This window comes from Dermochelys coriacea, chromosome 9 (assembly GCF_009764565.3).
Source record: "Dermochelys coriacea isolate rDerCor1 chromosome 9, rDerCor1.pri.v4, whole genome shotgun sequence".
Taxonomy (NCBI): Eukaryota; Metazoa; Chordata; order Testudines; family Dermochelyidae; genus Dermochelys; species Dermochelys coriacea.
Window position 1 is genome coordinate 57,112,329 of NC_050076.1, and position 21,476 is coordinate 57,133,804.

Sequence of the window (21,476 nt, forward strand, 5' to 3'; positions counted from 1 at the left end):
GGTGTGGATAGGGGTTGGGGTGGTCAGAGTGCAGGGAACAGGGGGATTGAATGGAGGCAGGGGTCCCAGTGGGGCAGTCAGGAAGGAGAGGAGGGGTTGGATGAGACAGTGGATGGTAGTCAGAGGCAGGGATTCCAGGGGAGGTCAGAGAGAAGGGGTGGTTGGATGGGGCAGGAGTCCCGGGTGGGGGCAGTCAGGAATGAAAGGAGGGGTTGGTGGGGCAGCAGGGGCAGTCAGGGGAGGGAGGCTGGGGGCAGTCAGGGGACAAGGAGGGTTGGATGGGGCAGGGGTCCTGGGGGAGGCCGTCAGGGGGCAAGAAGTGGGGGGGTTGGATAGGGAGCAGGGGCTGGGCCACGCCTGGTTGTTTGGGGAGGCAAAGCCTCCCCTAACCATCCCTCCGTACAATTTCGGAAACCCGATGTGGCCCTCAGCACAAAAAATTTGCCTGCCCCTGCTCTAAGGAAATGCAACTCTCCACGTGCTCCTGCCCCTCCATGTCCTCTTTCCTTGATTCTCCTTGCCCAGCAATAGAGCTTGGCAAACTGCAGCACTGCATGGGCGCTCAGATCCCTGGCTGTGGAGTGTGTGGAGAGAGCAGTGTCTGGAGGCATAGTCTAACTCCTCCATGGCCTGACGTGGCCTGGCATATCATGTCTGGCCCAATTTCCTGCCCAGGTTGTGCACACATCCCACATGGCTGCACTGAGCTGACTACAGCAGTGAGCAATGCCTGACTTGCTTTTCAAGCATGTGGCATCTCATGTGCCATTCCTTGGCAACATTCCTCTGCTCTCCCAGCAGCTAACAGGGAAGGACACACACACTGTGAACTGACCATATTCCTCCCTGAGTCAGCCCAAGGGTGGGAACACAGCTTCCATGCCTCCTATGGCTGCTCTGCTCCCTACACCACCCCGTCGTACAGGCAGAGCTGAAGAGAAAGAGGGATGGACCTGGTGCTGTGAGAACCTCTGGAGCAGAGTCCTCTCTCTCCGGGGATAAGAACTGATGGGAGGGATAGGGAGAAAGTTGAGGAAGGAGTAACATGAAGGGTCGGGGAAGGAAGGCCAAGGCATGGAATATAGGGAGGGCAGAGAAGAATGAGAAATAATATCCCACCATCCCCTTGGCACTGCCAGTGCCCATGCTCTATAACCAGACCACAGGTCCAGAACAAGGGGGTGTTCAGCGACACTCAGCAAGCAGTGGCAGCCAAGTAAATATTTTTCCATGCAATAAGCCTTTGGAACCTATTGTTGCAAGGTATCACAGAGGCCAAGAGCTCAGCGGGATTCAGCAAAAGGTTAGACAGGTCTGTGGAGAACGAGAATCTCCAGTGTTATAACAAGGAATAAAAAAATAACCAGGTGTTTTGGAAAGGATCTAAACCCTCCAGCTACAGGGCTTGAACTGGCCTGTAACTGACAGGGGGAGGAGAGGAGACTGAAGGGCTGTTGCACCTTCTACTGAAACTGGTGCTGGCCACTGTCAGAGCCATGACACCACGCTGTCTGGAGCCCTGCTCTGGTCCAGTGTGCCAGTCTCACGTCCCTTTGTGCAGCACCTCAAGTTCCGAGGGCCAGGGCCGGCCCACAACGTTTTGGCACCTGAGATGGGGAGCTCAAATGACGCCCCCATACCCTCTCACTTGGGCCAAAACTTTGAAAGGTCTCAATTCTGCCTTCTTCCTGTTCTACTCCTCTCATGATACTGCTCTGCTACCTACCCCAATAAAGGAGAACTAACAACTTCAAACGCCTTGTTCAAAAATTTTAAGTAACACTTAACTTTCAAACACCTGAACAGCAAATGTAACTTTTCTTGTCTGCATAGTAAATACTGGCATTTTTATCTGTTTGAATAATCCAAGTAGTGCTTTCCGTGCATTCTTGGTTGCAAAGATTTGAACTGCTTCCTACTGAAGGTCCACAATCTGGGCCAGCTCATGCTCTATTGAGATGGTTGCATGGCTGACCAGTCTCTCCTGTGTAGATGTGTTTTTCTTAACTTCAGCTTGGAGAAGCTGCATTCTCCACTGGCAACTGTTACAGGAAGTGTTAGAAGTATGCGCAGAGCAACAAAAGCATTTTGAAAGACGGTGGTCATCTTATTTGTGCACATATATTCCAGAACAGCCTTTGGAGTTGATCCTGCTGAAATGTATCTTGAAAGGGCTTTCAGTTCATCACCTAAATCACTCGCATCAATATCACGTATGTCATCATGTGTCAACACTGTCTCTAGTGCCCTGTATTGCTGGTGTAGGTCTTCTTCAGGTATAGTGAGGAGTTTTGGAATATCATACAACATCCCAAATATACTGCTGTGTTCCTTGAACTGCACAAAACGTTCTTCAAGTGACTATACTGCACAATCTAGCACCTGCTTAAAGAATTCAATTTTGAACTGTTGTTTGGGGTCTCTGATGGGATTATCCTCGTAATCAAAATGTCTTCTTCTTTGGTGACTCTTGTATTCTTTAATGGATGGAAAAATAGCTTCAGTGTGAAGTTCCTCTGACAAGTTCTGTGCACTCTTCAGAATATTTTGAAATCCCTCATCTGACCGGTAAGACTGTAGGTATGACTTTGCTTTGTCCAGGTGTTCCATTGTTCCAGATATATCATGGTCAACACCTTGGAGTCTCTTGCTTACAACATTTATTTCAAACAGTGTATCATGCCACAACACTAAGCCACATAGAAATTTGAAGCTATGTATGTTTCTGGTGATTCCATTTCCCTCTGCCACTGTTGTCCCACAAACAATTCCTGTCATAGCATTATTCTCCATAAGAGCAACTATGGCATCATCTATCTTCCCAATTTGGTGTTTAATAGGCTTTATCGCCTCCACTCGACTTTCCCATCGTGTGGCAATCAGTGGTTTCAGTGTCAGAGAGGATGTTCCCAGATGTTGCTTCAAAATTTGCCATTGATGAGTTGATGCAGAGAAAAATACATAGATGCTTTTATGATACAGCATGGTCAGAAGACAGCAGGAGAGTGATATAGGAGAGAGATGTAAGTCCCAGGATGAGGAGAAGCCTTATTCCCTGTAGAAGGAAGAAAGGTTTCTATAGAATAAGTAAAAGCACCTGAAGCCAATTAGAGTACCTGAAGCTTGTCACCTGATAAAACCCCCCCTGCTTCATTCAGCCAGGGGAAGGAGTTGGAGCAGAGAGCAGTTTGAAGGAGTTGAAGTAGAGGAGAGTTTGGAGAAGTGCCGTGGCTGGCTAGAAGACCAAGACCCGAGGTAAAGAGACACCCAGCTTGCGCAGAGAGAGAGGGCAGGAAGCCCCACATGCTGAAGAGCAGGAGAGGGAAGTAGCCCAGGGGAAGGAAGCACTAGTTCAAGTGGTTTACCATTATCCCTAGGGCCCCTGGGCTGGGACCCGGAGTAGAGGGCAGGCCCGGGTCCCTCCCTCTCCATTACCCTTCTCTGGGTACTAGTGGGACAGTAAATACCCTAGTTCAGGGGCAGAAAACTGTGCCCTGAACCCCCCCCCAAAGGAAAGGAAGCGCGGGACCCATCATAATTGTATTGGCAATTTGCCACACGTGATGTCAGAAGTGGGATCTCCGCACTGGGGACTTAAACCAGGGTTAACCAAAACCATCCCATCCACAAGATGGACGACGTGGTCAAGGCTCTAATACAAGCCACTGCGGCCCAGCAGGAGGCTACCCAAATCCAAGCCACCGCCCAACAGGAGGCGACTCAGGTGCAGCAGGAGACTAATCGGCTGTTGATGAATCAGGCTGCCCAGGACCGAGCTCTGCTACAGGAGCTGGCAAACCAGATGAAGGCCCTTATGGAGCAGAACCACAATTGTGATGGGAACTGGACCATAAGGGCTAGCCACTGCCTACAGAAAATGACACGGAAGGATGATGTAGAGGCGTACCTCCTGGCATTTGAGAGAACAGCCCTGCGGGAGGCCTGGCCCGAAGATCAGTGGTCTGGTATCCTTGCCCCTTTCCTATGTGGAGGCCCAGAAGGTCTACTACGATATGGCTGCAGAGACTGCAGAGGATTACCCCCAGCTGAAGGCAAAGATCCTGGCCAGATCCAGAGTAACCATGGCATTGCGAGCCCAGAGGTTTCATGAATTGCAGTATACAGAGGACAAGATACCCTGATGCAATTGTTTGACCTGATCCACCTGACCCGGAAATGGCCGCACCCTGAGGCCCTCAGCTCTGAAAAAATGATGGAGCTCCTGGTACTGGACTGGTATATGAGGGGGCTACCACCAGACCTTCGGGCTTGGGTTGGCCAGAATGACCCCTCTACCTACGATGAGTTGGTCTCCCCATGGAAAGACAACTGGCAGGTGGTGAACTGTTCCAGACCCCAGTGGGTGAGACACAGCATACCAGGAAGACAGCCCCAAACCCAATGCCCCAAATTGTCAAGAACTACAGAAGAACCTTAACTGGGAGGAAAGACACTGAGGAATGGCCCGAGGCCAAGAAGAAACCTGGGGGTTTGGGAAGAGAGGGATGGGGGGGCTGACCAAATAGCCCCAGGCGGAGGGCGGCAACTGGGATAAGGGGTCAGTGTTACGAGTGTGGGGAATTGAGGAATATAGCAGCCCAATGCCCCAACAGGGAAGAGCCTATGCAGTGCAATCTGGGGGATCCTGGGGAACAATGTGGCCTAATTGGCCTGGTAGGGGTTGCAATGACCTCACATGGGTATACAAGGTCAGTAAAGATGCATGGTATTGCAACCATAGCATTAGTAGATTCCGGGAGTGCTGTCACACTGGTCTCGGGGAAGTTGGTGGGGCAAGACCAACTAACCCAGGCCAAAACCACAGGGGTAACGTGCGTTCATGGCACCGTAAATTTCTACCCCACAATCCCAGTATGGATTGAGATCCAGGGAAACACTACCAGGGTAAATGCAGGAGTGGTCCCTAGGCTCCCCTACCTGGTCTTAATGGGTAAGGACTTCCCCGGGTTTGAGAACTTACTCCCCCCAGTAGACCCAGGGGAGGGTAGCAACCCCCAGGCTGAGACGGAGGCACCTACAGATAGCCTCACCCCAATTTTTGCCGAATTTTCCCCAGAGCTATTTTCATCCCCCGAGAAACCCCAAAAGTCTAGGTGGGAAAAGAGGGCAGATAAAAGGCTAGGAACCAGGATTCTAGCAGAGAACCAGAAAGCCTCCCTTGTTGGTAAGCAAACCCATTCAGGAGGCCAGGAAACAATTCAGGCCAGTGAGGACTCAGGTGGTTCCTAACCCAAGTAGGGGCAACCCAAGGGGCAGAGAAGAAATGATCCTGACTGACCAAGGAACCCCTTTCATGTTGAAATTAACGAAGGACTTATGTACCCTGCTCTGCATCCATGCCATATGGACCTCAGTCTACCATCCACAAACAGATGGACTGGTAGAGCGGTTTAACCGCACCCTTAAAGGTATGATCCGGAGGGTGGCAGCACAGGATGGAAAAGACTGGGATACCCTTCTACCATACCTAATGTTTGCAATACGGGAAGTCCCCCAGGTGTCCACCGGTTTTCTCCCTTTGAGCTACTCTATGGATGCCACCCATGTGGAATATTAGATATCGCCAAGGAGGACTAGGAAGAACAACCCAACCCAGGAAAGAATGTCATTGAGTACGTGACACAGATGAGAGAGCGAATCGCTCGAGTAACCCGTATAGTACGAGACCATTTGGAAAAAGCACACGAGACCCAGCGGACATATTATAACAGCCGGACGAAAGTATGGAAATTTCAGCTGGGAGAATGGGTGATGGTGCTAATGCCGACAGCAGAAAGCAAACTCCTGGCCAGCTGGCATGGGCCATATGAGATAGTGGAAGCCATTGGGGAAGTGAACTACAAGGTCAGACAACCAGACCGCCGAAGACCAGAGCAGATCTACCACGTAAACTTACTGAAGCCCTGGCTTGACCGAGAGACATGCCTGGTCATTCAGAGAGCTCCACCTCAGACGGACGACCCACAGGAGCAGGTGAGGATATCCCCCGAGTTAGTCCCAGAACAATGAACAGAGTCATTGATATGATCTAACAGAACAAAGATGTGTTCTGTACACAGCCGGGCTGTATGACACTGGTCCAACATCATATTGTCACCAGGCCCGGAATGAGGGTGACGATAAGACCATACTGGATACTGGAAGCTAAAAGAGAGGAAATTAGGACAGAAGTGAAGAAGATGCTGGAACTTGGGGTTATTGAAGAATCCCACAGCCAGTGGTCCAGCCCTATCATCCTAGTACCCAAGCCTGACGGCATCCTGAGATTTTGCAACGACTTCCGGAAGCTGAATGAAGTATCCCAGTTTGATGCCTATCCGATACCATGTGTCAATGAGCTAGTTGATCAGTTAGGCAAGGCCCGATTCCTAACCACTCTGGACCTGACCAAAGGATATTGGCAAATTCCCCTGGCCAAGAACGCCAAGGAGAAGACTGTTTTCTCTACACCTGATGGCCTGTTCCAATACACTGTCCTCCCTTTCGGACTCCATGGAGCCCCTGCAACATTCCAACGACTTATGGATAAATTGCTGCGACCCCATGCCAGGTATGCTGCTGCCTATTTAGAGGATATAGTCATCCACAGCCCTGATTGGGAAACACACCTAGGGAAAGTAGAAGCGGTACTAGACACCCTGCGGAAGGCTGGCCTCACTGCCAACCCTCTCAAGTGCGTGATAGGACTAGCTGAGGCGAGATACCTTGGGTATGTAGTAGGGATAGGCTTGGTAAAATCCCAATGGAACAAAGTGGAGACAATACAAGATTGGCCTCGGCCAGTCCGTAAAATGCAGGTCAGAGCATTTCTCGGGTTAGTAGGGTACTATCGGAGATTTATTCCTCATTTTGCCACAAGAGCAGGGCCATTGATGGACCTGATAAAGGCTCGGGGCCCTGAGATAGTAAAATGGTCTGATGCAGCAGAAGGAGCATTCATAGATTTAAGGACAGCCCTTTGCTGCCATCCAGTACTCATAGCCCCAGATTTCAAGAAAGAATTTGTCCTACAAACAGATGCCTAGGAAGTAGGGCTAAGAGCCGTCCTTTTGCAGATGGTAGGGGAGGAGGAACACCCGATCTTGTACCTCAGCCAGAAGCTCCTCCCCAGGGAACAAAAGTACGCCGCCGTTGAAAAGGCATGTCTGGTGATAAAATGGGCCATGGAAACTGTCCACTACTACCTACTGGGGCAGCGATTTACCCTGGTGACAGACTTCGCCCTGCTCCAGTGGATGCACAGAAACAAGGAGAAGAATGCAAGAGTGACTAGATGGTTCCTATCTCTGCAACCCTTTCATTTCCGAATACAGCATAGGGCCGGAAGCCAACATGGCAATGCAGATGGCTTGTCACGAAAGCATTGCCTCTCATCCCAAGTAGCCCAACCTCATGGTGTTGAGCAGGGGCGGGGAGGATATGTGATACAGCATGGCCAGAAGGCAGCAGGAGAGTGATATAGGATAGATATGTAAGTCCGAGGATGAGGAGAAGCCTTATTCCCTGTAGAGGGAAGAAAGGTTTCTATAGATTAATTAAAAGCACCTGAAGCCAATTAGAGTACCTGAAGCTAGTCACCCGATAAAACCCCCCTGCTTCAATCAGCCAGGGGAAGGAGTTGAAGCAGAGTGGTTTGGAGTTGGAGTTGGAGCAGAGAGCAGTTTGGAGAAGTGCCGTGGCTGGCTAGAAGACCAAGGTAAAGGTAGAAGACCTAGGTAAAGAAAAAGAAGACCTAGGTAAAGAGACACCCAGCTTGTGCAGAGAGAGAAGGCAAGAAGCTCCACAAGCTGAAGAGCAGGAGGGGGAAGTAGCCCAGGGGAAGGAAGCACTAGATCAAGTGGTTTACCACTATCCCTAGGTCCCCTGGGCTGGGACCCGGAGTAGAGGGCGGGCCTGGGTCCCTCCCTCTCGACTACCCTTCTCTGGGTTACTAGTGGGACAGTAAATACCCAATTCAGTGGCAGGAAACTGCGCCCTGAATCCCCCCCCCACAAGAAGAGGAAGCGCGGGACCCATCATAATCGTATCGGCAATTTGCCACACTTTGAATTATATTAAAAAATTCAGCAGCCTCACTAGAAGCTGATGCTGCATCACTGACCACCAAGTTCAATGAATGAGAACTGCATGGGACAAAAAAAGCTTGAGGGTTTAACTCTTGGATCCATGTCTGCACTCCTCTGTTCTTTCCTCTCACATTGGCACAATTATCGTAGCCCTGACCTCTCATGTCAGCTATCGCAATTCTCGTATCTTCCAGCTTTTTTTTTTTTTCCACATTTGTCATACCAGCTTCTGTAGTGTCATCAATGTCAATAAATTCTAGAAAATGCTCTCTGACAGTCACCATTGCAGGGACATTTTCACTATGTTCTGTTGTTGTTACAAAATGCACCATTAAAGTAATTTGTTTCGTATGGCTGATGTCAGGTGTGCAGTCCAGAATAACAGAGTAATATCTTGCTGACTTCAGATCTGCCACAATCTTCTGCTTGACTTTTGTTGCCAGTAATTGTATGATCTCATTTTGAATTGTTTTTCCAAGGTAGTGGTATGTGTACATTTCTTGAGTGGTTTCAGAGTAGCAGCCTTGTTAGTCTGTATCTGCAAAAAGAAAAGAGTCTCTAAGGTGCCACAAGTCCTCCTTTTCTCATTTCTTGAGTGGTGACTCTGTGATGGGTTGGATCACAGAAACCCCCTTGGGACTGCCACCTGATGTGCCAAGACTACTTCTGCCCTGCTTTCCCTGCCAGCTTGGGACTCCAACACCCTGTCTTGCTTAGCCAGACACACCCATCTGCTCCAACACAGACCCAGGGTCTAATCCACGTGCCACAGAGCTGCAGACTTAACTGAAAGAAACTTAAGAAGTGTTCCTGCCTTTAACACTCAGATGCTCAACTCCCAATGGGGTCCAAACCCCTAATAAATCCATTTTACCCTGTATAAAGCTTATACAGGGTAAACTCATAAATTGTTCACCCTTTATAACACTGATAGAGAGATATGCACAGCTGTTTGCCCCCCCAGGTATTAATACATACTCTGGATTAATTAATAAGTAAAAAGTGATTTTATTAAATACAGAAAGTAGGATTTAAGTGGTTCCAGGTAGTAACAGGCAGAACAAAGCAAATTACCAAGCAAAATAAAATAGAACACGCAAATCTATGTCTAATACAGTAAGAACTCTGAATACAGATAAAAACCTCACCTTAGAGGAATTCCAGTAAGCTTCCTTTTACAGTCTAGACTCCTTCTAGTCTAGGTCCAGCAATCACTTACACCCCATGAAGTTACTATCCTTTGTTCCAGTTTCTTTCAGGTAGTCTTGGGAGAGGAGAGGTTCTTTCCTTAGCCAGCTGAAGACAAAATGGAGGGGTCTCCCTGGGGTTTAAATAGACTTTCTCTTGTGGATGGAGACCCCCTCCTCTCTCCTATGCAAAGTCCAGCTCCAAGATGGAGCTTTGGAGTCACATGGGCAAGTCACATATCCATGCATGACTCAGAACTTACAGTTATCAGCCATGGTTCACATGCTTCCTTGAACGTCCTCAGGTAGACTTCTTATGTGGATTGGAGCCTTATAAGATCCATTGTTCGCTAAGTGCTTCTTGACTGGGCACCTAATTTGCACATCCCTCTCTCAAGAAGCTCACCAAATGCTCTAATAAGGCTGCTTAGAAATCAAGCCAGTATACAGCCAATATTCATAATTTCAAAGACAAAAATGATACATGCATACAAATAGGATGAATAGATTCAGTAGATCATAACCTTCATAGAGATATGTTACATGGCATATGTAGCATAAAACATATTCCAGTTATGTCATATATATATTCATAAGCTTATTTCCATAAAGCCTTATGGGGGGCACCATCACGGACTCTTCTTAGATGCTCCTGGAGTACAGCATCAAACTCAGACGTCAGCTCCACAATTTTAAGGAAGTTTCCATGGTTTGGCACCTACAGCTGATCTGAAGTGCCATGCAGTGCTAGGTTTTGGGTAGCAAGCATTCTCACAATGGCAATGAGCCTTTTCAGAACATTTTGCCAGTAAAGAGACTCTGATGCAATCTTCTCTTGATGCTGATCATCTACGGTGGCCTTTAATTTTAGTCTAATCTCAAGCTCTTTCCACCTATGGAATGCTCTCTGGTGATTTGCTACCAGATTTTTCCAGTCCTTTGTTCCTGTAGAACCCAATGTGGCTAGAACATTAGACTGGAAGATTTTGCAACAAAAACAGTATGCAGCATTCTGGGTTTTTGAGTACATAAGCCATGGCTTCTCCACTTTGTCACCATTGGGAATTTCACGGCAGTAATGTGTTGGATGGAAACGTCTATTTTCACTGTCTTTGGGGAACATGAAGTTTTTCACTTGCTGTGGCCCAGGCAGTACAAGGAAGTCCCTCAGGCTACTGCTTAAGTGGGTCCACAGTCCTGCATTATCTAGACTTAAGGAACTAAACCCAGAAGCAGCTGTTTCTTGCGCCTCCACCACACTCTTCTCTGATCTACACTTTTCTTCAGGAATGTGCATGGTTATATCCATTTGAAATGGAGATATGGATGCTGCAGTAGCTGCCAGGTCACCTGTACTCTAATTAACTGGAAGATCAGTTAGTTCCCTCAGGGAACTGATGGGCAGGATCCCCTGGGAGAATAAGGAGTCCAAGAGAGCTGGCTGTATTTTAAAGAATCCTTATTGAGGTTACAGGGACAAACCATCCCGATGTGTAGAAAGAATAGCAAATATGGCAGGCGACCAGCTTGGCTTAACAGTGAAATCCTTGCTGATCTTAAACACAAAAAAGAAGCTGACAAGAAGTGGAAGATTGGACAAATGACCAGGGAAGAGTATAAAAATATTGCTTGGGCATGCAGGAGTGAAATCAGGAAGGCCAAATCACACCTGGAGATCCAGCAAGCAAGAGATGATAAGAGTAACAAGAAGGGTTTCTTCAGGTATGTTAGCAACAAAAAGAAAGTCAAGGAAAGTGTGGGCCCCTTACAGAATGAGGGAGGCAACCTAGTGACAGAGGATGTGGAAAAAGCTAATGTACTCAATGCTTTTTTTTGCTTCTGTCTTCACAAACAAGGTCAGCTCCCAGACTACTGCACTGGGCAGCACAGCATGGGGAGGAGGTGACCAGCCCTCTGTGGAGAAAGAAGTGGTTCGGGACTATTTAGAAAAGCTGGACGAGCACAAGTCCATGGGTCGGATGTGCTGCATCCAAGAGTGCTAAAGGAGTTGGCGGATGTGATTGCAGAGCCATTGACCATTATCTTTGAAAACTCATGGCAATCGGGGGAAGACTTCCTGGTGCAAGTGCTAGGGGAGCCAACTAGGGGGAGCGCTTTTCTTGACCTGCTGCTCACAAACCGGGTAGAATTAGTGGGGGAAGCAAAAGTGGATGGGAATCTGGGAGGCAGTGACCATGAGTTGGTTGAGTTCAGGATCCTGACGCAGGGAAGAAAGGTAAGCAGCAGGATACGGACCCTGGACTTCAGGAAAGCAGACTTTGACTCCCTCAGGGAACAGATGGCCAGGATCCCCTGGGGGACTAACATGAAAGGGAAGGGAGTCCAGGAGAGCTGGCTGTATTTCAAGGAATCCCTGTTGAGGTTACAGGGACAAACCATCCCGATGAGTCGAAAGAATAGTAAATATGGCAGGCGACCAGCTTGGCTTAATGGTGAAATCCTAGCGGATCTTAAACATAAAAAAGAAGCTTACAAGAAGTGGAAGGTTGGACATATGACCAGGGAAGAGTATAAAAATATTGCTCGGGCATGTAGGAAAGATATCAGGAGGGCCAAATCGCACCTGGAGCTGCAGCTAGCAAGAGATGTCAAGAGTAACAAGAAGGGTTTCTTCAGGTATGTTGGCAACAAGAAGAAAGCCAAGGAAAGTGTGGGCCCCTTACTGAATGAGGGAGGCAAGCTAGTGACAGAGGATGTGGAAAAAGCTAATGTACTCAATGCTTTTTTTGCCTCTGTTTTCACTAACAAGGTCAGCTCCCAGACTGCTGTGCTGGGCAACACAAAATGGGGAAGAGATGGCCAGCCCTCTGTAGAGATAGAGGTGGTTAGGGACTATTTAGAAAAGCTGGACGTGCACAAGTCCATGGGGCCGGACGAATTGCATCCGAGAGTGCTGAAGGAATTGGCGGCTGTGATTGCAGAGCCCTTGGCCATTATCTTTGAAAACTCGTGGCGAACGGGGGAAGTCCCGGATGACTGGAAAAAGGCTAATGTAGTGCCCATCTTTAAAAAAGGGAAGAAGGAGGATCCTGGGAACTACAGGCCGGTCAGCCTCACCTCAGTCCCTGGAAAAATCATGGAGCAGGTCCTCAAAGAATCAATCCTGAAGCACTTAGAGGAGAGGAAAGTGATCAGGAACAGTCAGCATGGATTCACCAAGGGAAGGTCATGCCTGACTAATCTAATCGCCTTTTATGATGAGATTACTGGTTCTGTGGATGAAGGGAAAGCAGTGGATGTATTGTTTCTTGACTTTAGCAAAGCTTTTGACACGGTCTCCCACAGCATTCTTGTCAGCAAGTTAAGGAAGTATGGGCTGGATGAATGCACTATAAGGTGGGTAGAAAGCTGGCTAGATTGTCGGGCTCAACGGGTAGTGATCAATGGCTCCATGTCTAGTTGGCAGCCGGTGTCAAGTGGAGTGCCCCAGGGGTCGGTCCTGGGGCCCGTTTTGTTCAATATCTTCATAAATGATCTGGAGGATGGTGTGGATTGCACTCTCAGCAAATTTGCGGATGATACTAAACTGGGAGGAGTGGTAGATACGCTGGAGGGGAGGGATAGGATACAGAAGGACCTAGACAAATTGGAGGATTGGGCCAAAAGAAATCTAATGAGGTTCAATAAGGATAAGTGCAGGACCCTGCACTTAGGATGGAAGAATCCAATGCACCGCTACAGACTAGGGACCGAATGGCTCGGCAGCAGTTCTGCGGAAAAGGACCTAGGGGTGACAGTGGACGAGAAGCTGGATATGAGTCAGCAGTGTGCCCTTGTTGCCAAGAAGGCCAATGGCATTTTGGGTTGTATAAGTAGGGGCATAGCGAGCAGATCGAGGGACGTGATCGTTCCCCTCTATTCGACACTGGTGAGGCCTCATCTGGAGTACTGTGTCCAGTTTTGGGCCCCACACTACAGGAAGGATGTGGATAAATTGGAAAGAGTACAACGAAGGGCAACGAAAATGATTAGGGGTCTAGAGCACATGACTTATGAGGAGAGGCTGAGGGAGCTGGGATTGTTTAGTCTGCAGAAGAGAAGAATGAGGGGGGATTTGATAGCTGCTTTCAACTACCTGAAAGGGGGTTTCAAAGAGGATGGCTCTAGACTGTTCTCAATGGTAGCAGATGACAGAACGAGGAGTAATGGTCTCAAGTTGCAATGGGGGAGGTTTAGATTGGATATTAGGAAAAACTTTTTCACTAAGAGGGTGGTGAAACACTGGAATGCGTTACCTAGGGAGGTGGTAGAATCTCCTTCCTTAGAGGTTTTTAAGGTCAGGCTTGACAAAGCCCTAGCTGGGATGATTTAACTGGGACTTGGTCCTGCTTTGAGCAGGGGGTTGGACTAGATGACCTTCTGGGGTCCCTTCCAACCCTGATATTCTATGATTCTATGATTCTATGACTGGAAAAAGGCTACTGTAGTGCCCATCTTTAAAAAAGGGAAGAAGAAGGATCCTGGGAACTACAGGCCAGTCAGCCTCACCTCAGTCCCTGGAAAAATCATGGAGCAGGTCCTCAAGGAATCAATTCTGAAGCACTTAGAGGAGAGGAAAGTGATCAGGAACCATCAGCATGGATTCCCCAAGGGCAAGTCATGCCTGATTAATCTAATTGCCTTCTATGATGAGATAACTGGCTCTGTGGATGAGGGAAAAGCTGTGGACGTGTTGTTCCTTGACTTTAGCAAAGCTTTTGACATGGTCTCCCACAATATTCTTGCCAGCAAGTTAAAGAAGTATGGGCTGGATGAATGGACTATAAGGTGGATAGAAAGTAGGCTAGATTGTAGGGCTCAATGAGTAATGATCAATGGCTCCATGTCTAGTTGGCAGCCGGTATCAAGTGGAGTGCCCCAAGGGTCGGTCCTCGGGCCAGTTTTGTTCAATATCTTCATAAATGATCTGGAGGATGGTGTGGATTGCACCCTCAGCCAGTTTGCAGATGACACTAAACTGGGAGGAGAAGTAGATACGCTGGAGGGTAGGGATAGGATACAGAGGGTCCTAGACAAATTAGAGGATTGGGCCAAAAGAAATCTGATGAGGTTCAACAAGGACAAGTGCAGAGTCCTGCACTTAGGATGGAAGAATCCCATGCACTGCTACAGACTAGGGACCGAATGGCTCGGCAGCAGTTCTGCAGAAAAGGACCTAGGGGTTACAGTGGATGAGAAGCTGGATATGAGTTAACAGTGTACCCTTTTTGCCAAGAAGGCCAATGGCATTTTGGGATGTATAAGTAGGGGCATTGCCAGCAGATCGAGGGACGTGATCGTTCCCCTCTATTCGACATTGGTGAGGCCTCATCTGGAGTAGTGTGTCCAGTTTTGGGCCCCACACTACAAGAAGGATGTGGAAAAACTGGAAGGAGTCCAGCGGAGGGCAACAAAAATGATTAGGGGACTGGAACACATGACTTATGAGGAAAGGCTGAGGAAACTGGGATTGTTTAGTCTGCAGAAGAGAAGAATGAGGGGGGATTTGATAGCTGCTTTCAACTACCTGAAAGGGGGTTCCAAAGAGGATGGATCTAGACTGTTCTCAGTGGTACCAGATGACAGAACAAGGAGTAATGGTCTCAAGATGCAGTGGGGCAGGTTTATGCTGGATATTAGGAAAAACTTTTTCACTAGGAGGGTGGTGAAGCACTGGAATGGGTTACCTAGGGAAGTGGTGCAATCTCCTTCCTTAGAAGTTTTTAAGGTCAGGCTTGACAAAGCCCTGGCTGGGATGATTTAGTTGGGGATTGGTCCTGCTTTGAGCAGGGGGTTGGACTAAATGACCTCCTGAGGTCCCTTCCAACCCTGATATTCTATGATTCTATGATCAGGCATCTCCTCACTGCTCACATCCTCACTGGGGTCAGAAGGCTCACCGTGAACATTTGTGTCTATGTATCTCAGGAGAGCTCCTTCCTGCTTAGATAGAAAAGCTTCCTTTGCTTGCTTTCTTTTTCTGAATGCTGCCCCAGATGGGCATTTTCTTCTTTCACTCATGTCTGCTGTTCTGTGCCAGCTATAGTGGCTCTCTACACTCAACTGAAGGGGACAAATAAGCAGGCTGGTAGTAGGGCCTGAGTGAGGGAAGATATCAGCGTCTTAGGCCTAACTGGCTCCTACTACTTCAGTTGACTGCCTGTTCTCCTCAAGTGGGTTCAGAGAAGCAGCAGGAAACAGGAAGCTCCCTAGAAGCTGGTGTTAATCAGTCCAGGCTCCTAGGGGTGCTAGAGAGGTACATAAGAGACTCCTCCTCCTCTCTCTCCCTGCAGCTCCTGCTGCTTTCTGTTATTCACTCTCACCTTTTCTCCTGCCTGCCTGTTTATGTCTCTTGTGCCCTCCTTCCTCCAGCACAGCACTCCACCATCTGTGCATCTAGAGCAGAGAGAATACATATGCACCAGCAGCAGACACAATTTTCTACTCTCTGGGTCCTAGCGGTGCCCCCCCACATAATTGGCACCTGAGATGGCCACCTCAGTTCACCTCATGGTAAGGCCAGCCCTGCCGAGGGCTGTGTCCCATGCTGCAGTGCTGGGAGTGACTGTGCTGGTTAGAGCTTGGTGGACAAGGCACAGATTGGAAGCTACATTGAGAGATTAAATGAATAAGGGTAATAATGCTTGCATGCAGTCTTGGACAGTACCAAGGCCTCGTTTCTGCGCTCATTCTAACAGAAAGGGACAGGACTTTAATGTCCTTGTACATTTGTTTCAGTTAATTCAGCAATCCAATGTGGGGGCAAATCTCTGTCCGTGTTGCCAGTGACCATGATGCTGAGCATGGCCTGGGTTTGAGCAGAGAGTGGGGAGTTTGTGGAGGGGGAAGGGGACACCATGGGAGCAGAAAGGAGATGCTCTTACCCTCTCTCTCTGAGTGTCTCGCAGTTCCTGCAGGAAGTCTCTCAAGGCATCTCGGACTCCATCCAGGTCAGGCTCGCTAGCACTGTGCTCCCCTTGGAAAGGGGAAGCCCAATCAAAGGGGGAGCGGGAATGCCTCCTCTCTGGAGAGCCAGTGCAAGAGGCTGGAGTCCGTTGCCCGTCAGTTCCTGTGGTGGCAGAGAAGCTTTCAAAGCCTGAATGCCAGATGGGTGTGTTAGGAGAGGGACCGTCAGGCAGGCCTAGACCATCCCCATGTGATAATGGCAGGGGGCAATACGGATTAGCTGGTACAAGACAAGCGTGTCACTACAGGCAGAGAACTGTGGTTCTCTCCTCAGCCCAGCCTGGGGATAATACATGCTCGGATTCAGAGCCACCCTCTCCAGAAATTGCTGCTTGGTTGGATTTCCAAGCAGACCCTTGCCCCCTCTGTGGCTTTCCCCTTTCAGGGCAGGGATAGCTGCCTGACACTCAGCTCCTTCAAGCGCCACCCTCTTCCCCTTCAAAATGACTGCTGCCATGGCAACACCTTTCCCTCTGTGCTGTATCTGCCCCCACTCTGGAAGGCTGCTGTGGCTCGCACACAGGCCCCGCCAGAGCAGCCCTCACCCTCGAGCACTGGGGAAATGTCATGCAGCTCTTGTGACGTGTAATCAGTCTCCAGTGCAATCACACACACGGCACTTTGTGATCTGGTCCACCCAGTCTGTCTCCCAAACCCAGCTGAGCCCTCCAAGGCTGCTCACCTTTGCTAGGGGAGCAGGGTCTCTGCAGCAAGGGGCTCCGCCCGCCCAGCCCTAGTGTCCGGCGCAGGGCAGAGTGCAGCACCCCCAGCTTCGACTCCACCGCTTTCTTGGTAGTCTCTGCCTTGGCCAGCTCTGTCTCTAGGTCATGGAGGCGCCCCTCGGTGGTGCTGAGGCGCAGCTGGAGTCCTTTGCTGGCCCCGCCGGCCTTCTGCACCTTCAGCTCCATGTTGTGGAGCTTATCCTGGAGCTTCTTCTCCTTGCTGTGACTCTCATCCAGGCTGTCGACCAGCCCCTTTTCTCTGGCTCTGGCTTCCCACTCCACCTCCACCAGCTTCCTCTGCAGGCTCAGTACCTGGAAGGGAGCACGCTGCAGAGTAACCGCCAGGCCCTGTCTGCATATGGTCCACCAGAGAGCATGCTGGGAGGGCCAGGAGGAGTGCATTGCCTCGACACACGCGCAGCGGCCAGGAGCCTCCCAGCGCAGACCCAAAGACAGCCCTCTCTGCAGCACAGAAGCATCCATAGTTCAGTGCACAGGCTCCCAGGCTGAGCTGCTGCTCTCCACCCCACTGGCAGAGAGAGCCCTGGGACACTCTCTGGAGACCCCAGGGCAGTGTTTACAGGCAAGTGCCAGGGAATGGAGTGCCCTCCCCTCTGCTGCAGGCTGCACCCTCAGGGTAATGGGAAGGAACAGGAGGGGAGGGGGACAATCCTTGAGGTCTCCCACAGGGGCCTGGTGGGCCTAGCTAGACTAATCTAGAGATGGCCTTGTACTCTTCCCTCCAGACCATCCTTTCCCTCTGCCCCCATCTCTCGCTGCCTACCTCTGCCTGCCAGCTCCAGTGCCTACTCAGTTCATCTCTTTGCGAACACATTTCTGGCCACCCTCCATCTCCGCGATCCTCTGCTTCAGCTCCAGGGACTTCCTGAGGCACTGCTGCTCGCGCTGCTCCTGCTGCAGGAGACAGGCCTGCAACTCGCTCACCTCTTTGCCCTTCTTGCTGTTCTCGCCCCCCAGCATCTTCACCTGCAAAGGGCGGTTCTTCAGGTTGGCCCTGGGCTCAGCCTGGGGCAGATGGGCCATGCTGGCAGGCCCGTCTTGGCCACAGCAAGCCACTGCTGCTGCCTGACTGGAGGCAGGGCTGGCTCCTCCTGGCAATGACTGCTTGAGGATGGACAAAAATGGTCCCTTCTTAGTCCCCTCTGCAGTCAGCCGCTCCAGTGGCCAGTGGGATGGGGGATGAGACCAGGCCATTCTGCTCCTTGCACTGAGGGATTGAGGCTGGGGAGCTTTGAATCCTCCAGTTTCTACCCAAGGGGTTTTCAGGACATGGTCTCCATTTGGGAGGGAGATGCCCCTCACCTCCCTGGGAGATGCATTTCTGGGCACGCCCCAGGGGGCCTCCGGCTGCTACCAGCTCTCCCTCTCGCCCTGGTATTGCTCCAGGTTGCCACAGGGGAATGGGACCCATTCAGTGGCCCAAATGGGCAGCCTACGAGGAGGCATCGCAGTCAGGAAGTTCCCAGGATGGGAGGTGCTGGGGCAGAATATGTCTGTGAAGGCTGACAGAGCTGGGACACAGCAAAGGGACCTGGCTTGCACGTGTCCAGGAGCCATCTGCACTCGCCTGTCTGCGCAGTTCCTGCAGCTCCCGGCGGGCCTCCATCCGAGACTTCTCCACTTCCCGCAGGCTCGCCTTCAGCTCTCCTGCCTCCTTCTGAGCTGTAGCCTTGGCTTCCTCCAGCATGGCGATTTTCTGCTCCTTCTCCTCTAGGCCTCTCTTCAAGCTGAAGCAGACATGCATAGTCACTCCTGGCCGGGGAACACTGAAGGGCTGTGAGCGGACATCTATGCAGGGGCACTACCCACCCAGTCACCCAGCTGTCATCACGGTGTGAGTGGGAGCTCTGGGCTGTTTGGGGACAGGTATAGAAGGGAAAGAACCCGGCTGGAAGTGGACAGTGGGCAGAGAAGAGGTCTGACCATGCTACTGTGCCCATTCCAAGGAGCCGTAGTGCAGCCCTTGGACTGGCCTCTGGGCCCAGTTCTGAGGGGAAAGAGACACAGATTGATGGAATGGCTCTGGGCTGAGCTATGGGAGAAGAGGCTGCCTTGGGCCTGCCTGGAATGGCTGCAGGGTCCAGCCCTACTTGTACATCCCAGGCCTGAATACAGTGCCCAGTGCTTAGCTGGAATGGCTTTGGGTGGACGTGCTGGTAGGTCTTTGTTACTGTTCCGCACTCTCTGGTTTGGATCTGGGACCCAGCTAACAGTCCCTGGCCATGCCTGCACCTTGGCAGGCTATCACAGTGCCAAGTAACGTCTGCTGCAGGGTGCAGCCCGCCTGGCACTGCACAGAACCTACCTGATCCTTTCACTCTCCGTCTTCTTGATGGCAGCTCGCAGCTCAGTATTGGATTTCTGCATTATTTCCTTCTCCCTAGTCTCGTCCCCCAAAGCCCTGCGGGTTTCCAACATCTCCTTGCGCTGGAGCTCTTGGGCCTCCTCATCATCCTGCAACCTGTGGTGCAACTCGATCAGGTCCTTATGCGCCCCATCGCAGGCATCCTCTGCAAGCCGCAGCTGCATCCTTAACTGCTCTGCCTTTTGAGGAGAGACACAGACATGCAAGCCCTGTACTCTCTCACCCAGGATCTCTGCCCTACTAGAGGAGCAGAGCTGGGCTCTGCTGCTTGTCATCTAGGATGGGTGAATGCCAGTCCATCCTCCCAGGAGAAGGTGGCAGCTGCTAAGCCAGCATGATGCCCTTTGCAAAGGGGGCTTGGCTCCCCATTACAGTTGTGAGGAGACTGGGCACTCCACCCTAGCAAGAGGCACACAATACCTTGAAAAGCTTGTTTCACAGCCCAGCGTGCGAAGGAGGAATATGAAGTCCTTGTACAGTGCAACGTGCTGCTAGCCCAGTCTGTGAGCGCTGCAGTCATAGAATCATAGGAGATTAGGGTTGGAAGAGACCTCAGGAGGTCATCTAGTCCAACCCCCTGCTCAAAGCAGGACCAATCCCCAACTAAATCACCCCAGCCAGCGCTTTGTCAAGCCGGGCCTTAAAAACCTCTAAGGATGGAGATTCCACCACCTCCTTAGGTAACCCATTCCAGTGCTTCACCACCCTTCTAGTGAAATAGTTTTTTCCTAATATCCAACGTAGACCTTTGTTCCTGAGACCATTGTTCCTTGTTCTGTCATCTGCCACCACTGAGAACAGCCTAGCTCCATCCTCTCTGGAATCCCCCTTCAGGTAGTTGAAGGCTGCTATCAAATGCCCCCTCATTCTTCTCTTCTGCAGACTAAATAAGCTCAGTTCCCTCATCCTTTCCTCATAAAAAACGGTTACTCACTTTCTCATAACTGTTGTTCTTTGAGATGTGTTGTTCATGTTCATTCCAATCAGGTGTGTGTGCGCGCACGTTCACGGTAGTCAGATTTTTTCCCCTAGCAGCATCCGTCGGGTCCACCTGGGCGCCCCCTGGAGTCGCGCCTTCATGGCACTCAATATAGAGCCTTGAAGAACAACAATTACGAGAAGGTGAGTAACCATTTTTTCTTCTTTGAGTTTCATGTCGATTTCAATCAATCAGGTGACTCACAAGCCCAAGTTTAGGTTGTAGTGTCAGAGTCTTCCACTGATTGGAGCACTGCTTGTCCGAAGGCCACATCATCTCTGGCCTGCTGGGTAATTGCATAGTGCGTGGCGAAAGTATGGATGGAGAACCATGTCGCTGCTCTGCAGATTTCCTGAGGGGGAACCTGAGCCAGGAACACTGTTGATGAAGCCTGCACCCTGGTGGAGTGCACAGTGACTGGAGGTGCAGGAACCCCCGCCAGGTTGTAGCACTCATGAATACAGGACACTATCCATGACGAGATGCATTGTGATGATACCGGCTGACCTTTCTTTCTGTCTGCCACTGCCACAAATAACTGGACTGACTTTCTCAATGGCTTTGTCCAAGCCATGTAGAAGGCTAGTGCCCTGCAGACATCCAGAGAGTGCAGTCTCTGTTCCCTACCTCTGGAATGAGGCTTAGGGTAGAATACCGGGAGAAAGACGTAGTGGTTAATGTGAAACTGCGACACAACCTTCGGGAGGAAAGCAGGATGAGGCCTGAGCTGAACCTTGTCCTTATAGAACATGTTATAGGGAGGCTCTGATGTTAAGGCCCTGAGCTCAGACACCCTCCTAGCCGAGGTTATTGCTACCAGGAATGCCACCTTGTAAGAGAGGTAGAGCAGGGAGCATGTCATCAATGGTTCAAATGGTAGTCCCATGAGCCTAGAGAGGACCAGGTTGAGGTCCCAGGTGGGGACAGGCTGACGGACTTGAGGGTACAGTCTGTCAAGTCCTTTTAAAAATCATCTGACCATAGGGTTAGCAAACACAGAGTGGCCCCCTGTGCTCAGATGGCAGGCCGATATGGCATCTAAGTGCACCCTTATTGAAGACAATGAAAGCCCCTGCTGCTTCAGATGGATCAAGTAGTCCAGAATGAGCAACACTGAGGCTAGCGTCAGGGACGAATGGCACTGCACAG

The 21,476-nt window shown here is 50.3% G+C and overlaps 1 protein-coding gene across 1 annotated transcript in view; it reads right to left on the reverse strand.

Annotated features, from left to right (window-relative positions):
- CROCC2 (ciliary rootlet coiled-coil, rootletin family member 2) overlaps nucleotides 1–21,476 on the reverse strand; it is a 193,938-nt gene that overhangs the window by 48,026 nt on the left and 124,436 nt on the right. Inside the window, exons 24-28 of the mRNA XM_043491634.1 lie at nucleotides 19,289–19,527; nucleotides 18,551–18,710; nucleotides 17,782–17,949; nucleotides 16,923–17,274; nucleotides 16,159–16,343 (exon numbers count right to left, since the gene is read on the reverse strand). Of these exons, the coding sequence (XP_043347569.1) occupies nucleotides 16,159–16,343; nucleotides 16,923–17,274; nucleotides 17,782–17,949; nucleotides 18,551–18,710; nucleotides 19,289–19,527 (1,104 nt within the window). The remainder of the gene's footprint in view (nucleotides 1–16,158; nucleotides 16,344–16,922; nucleotides 17,275–17,781; nucleotides 17,950–18,550; nucleotides 18,711–19,288; nucleotides 19,528–21,476) is intronic.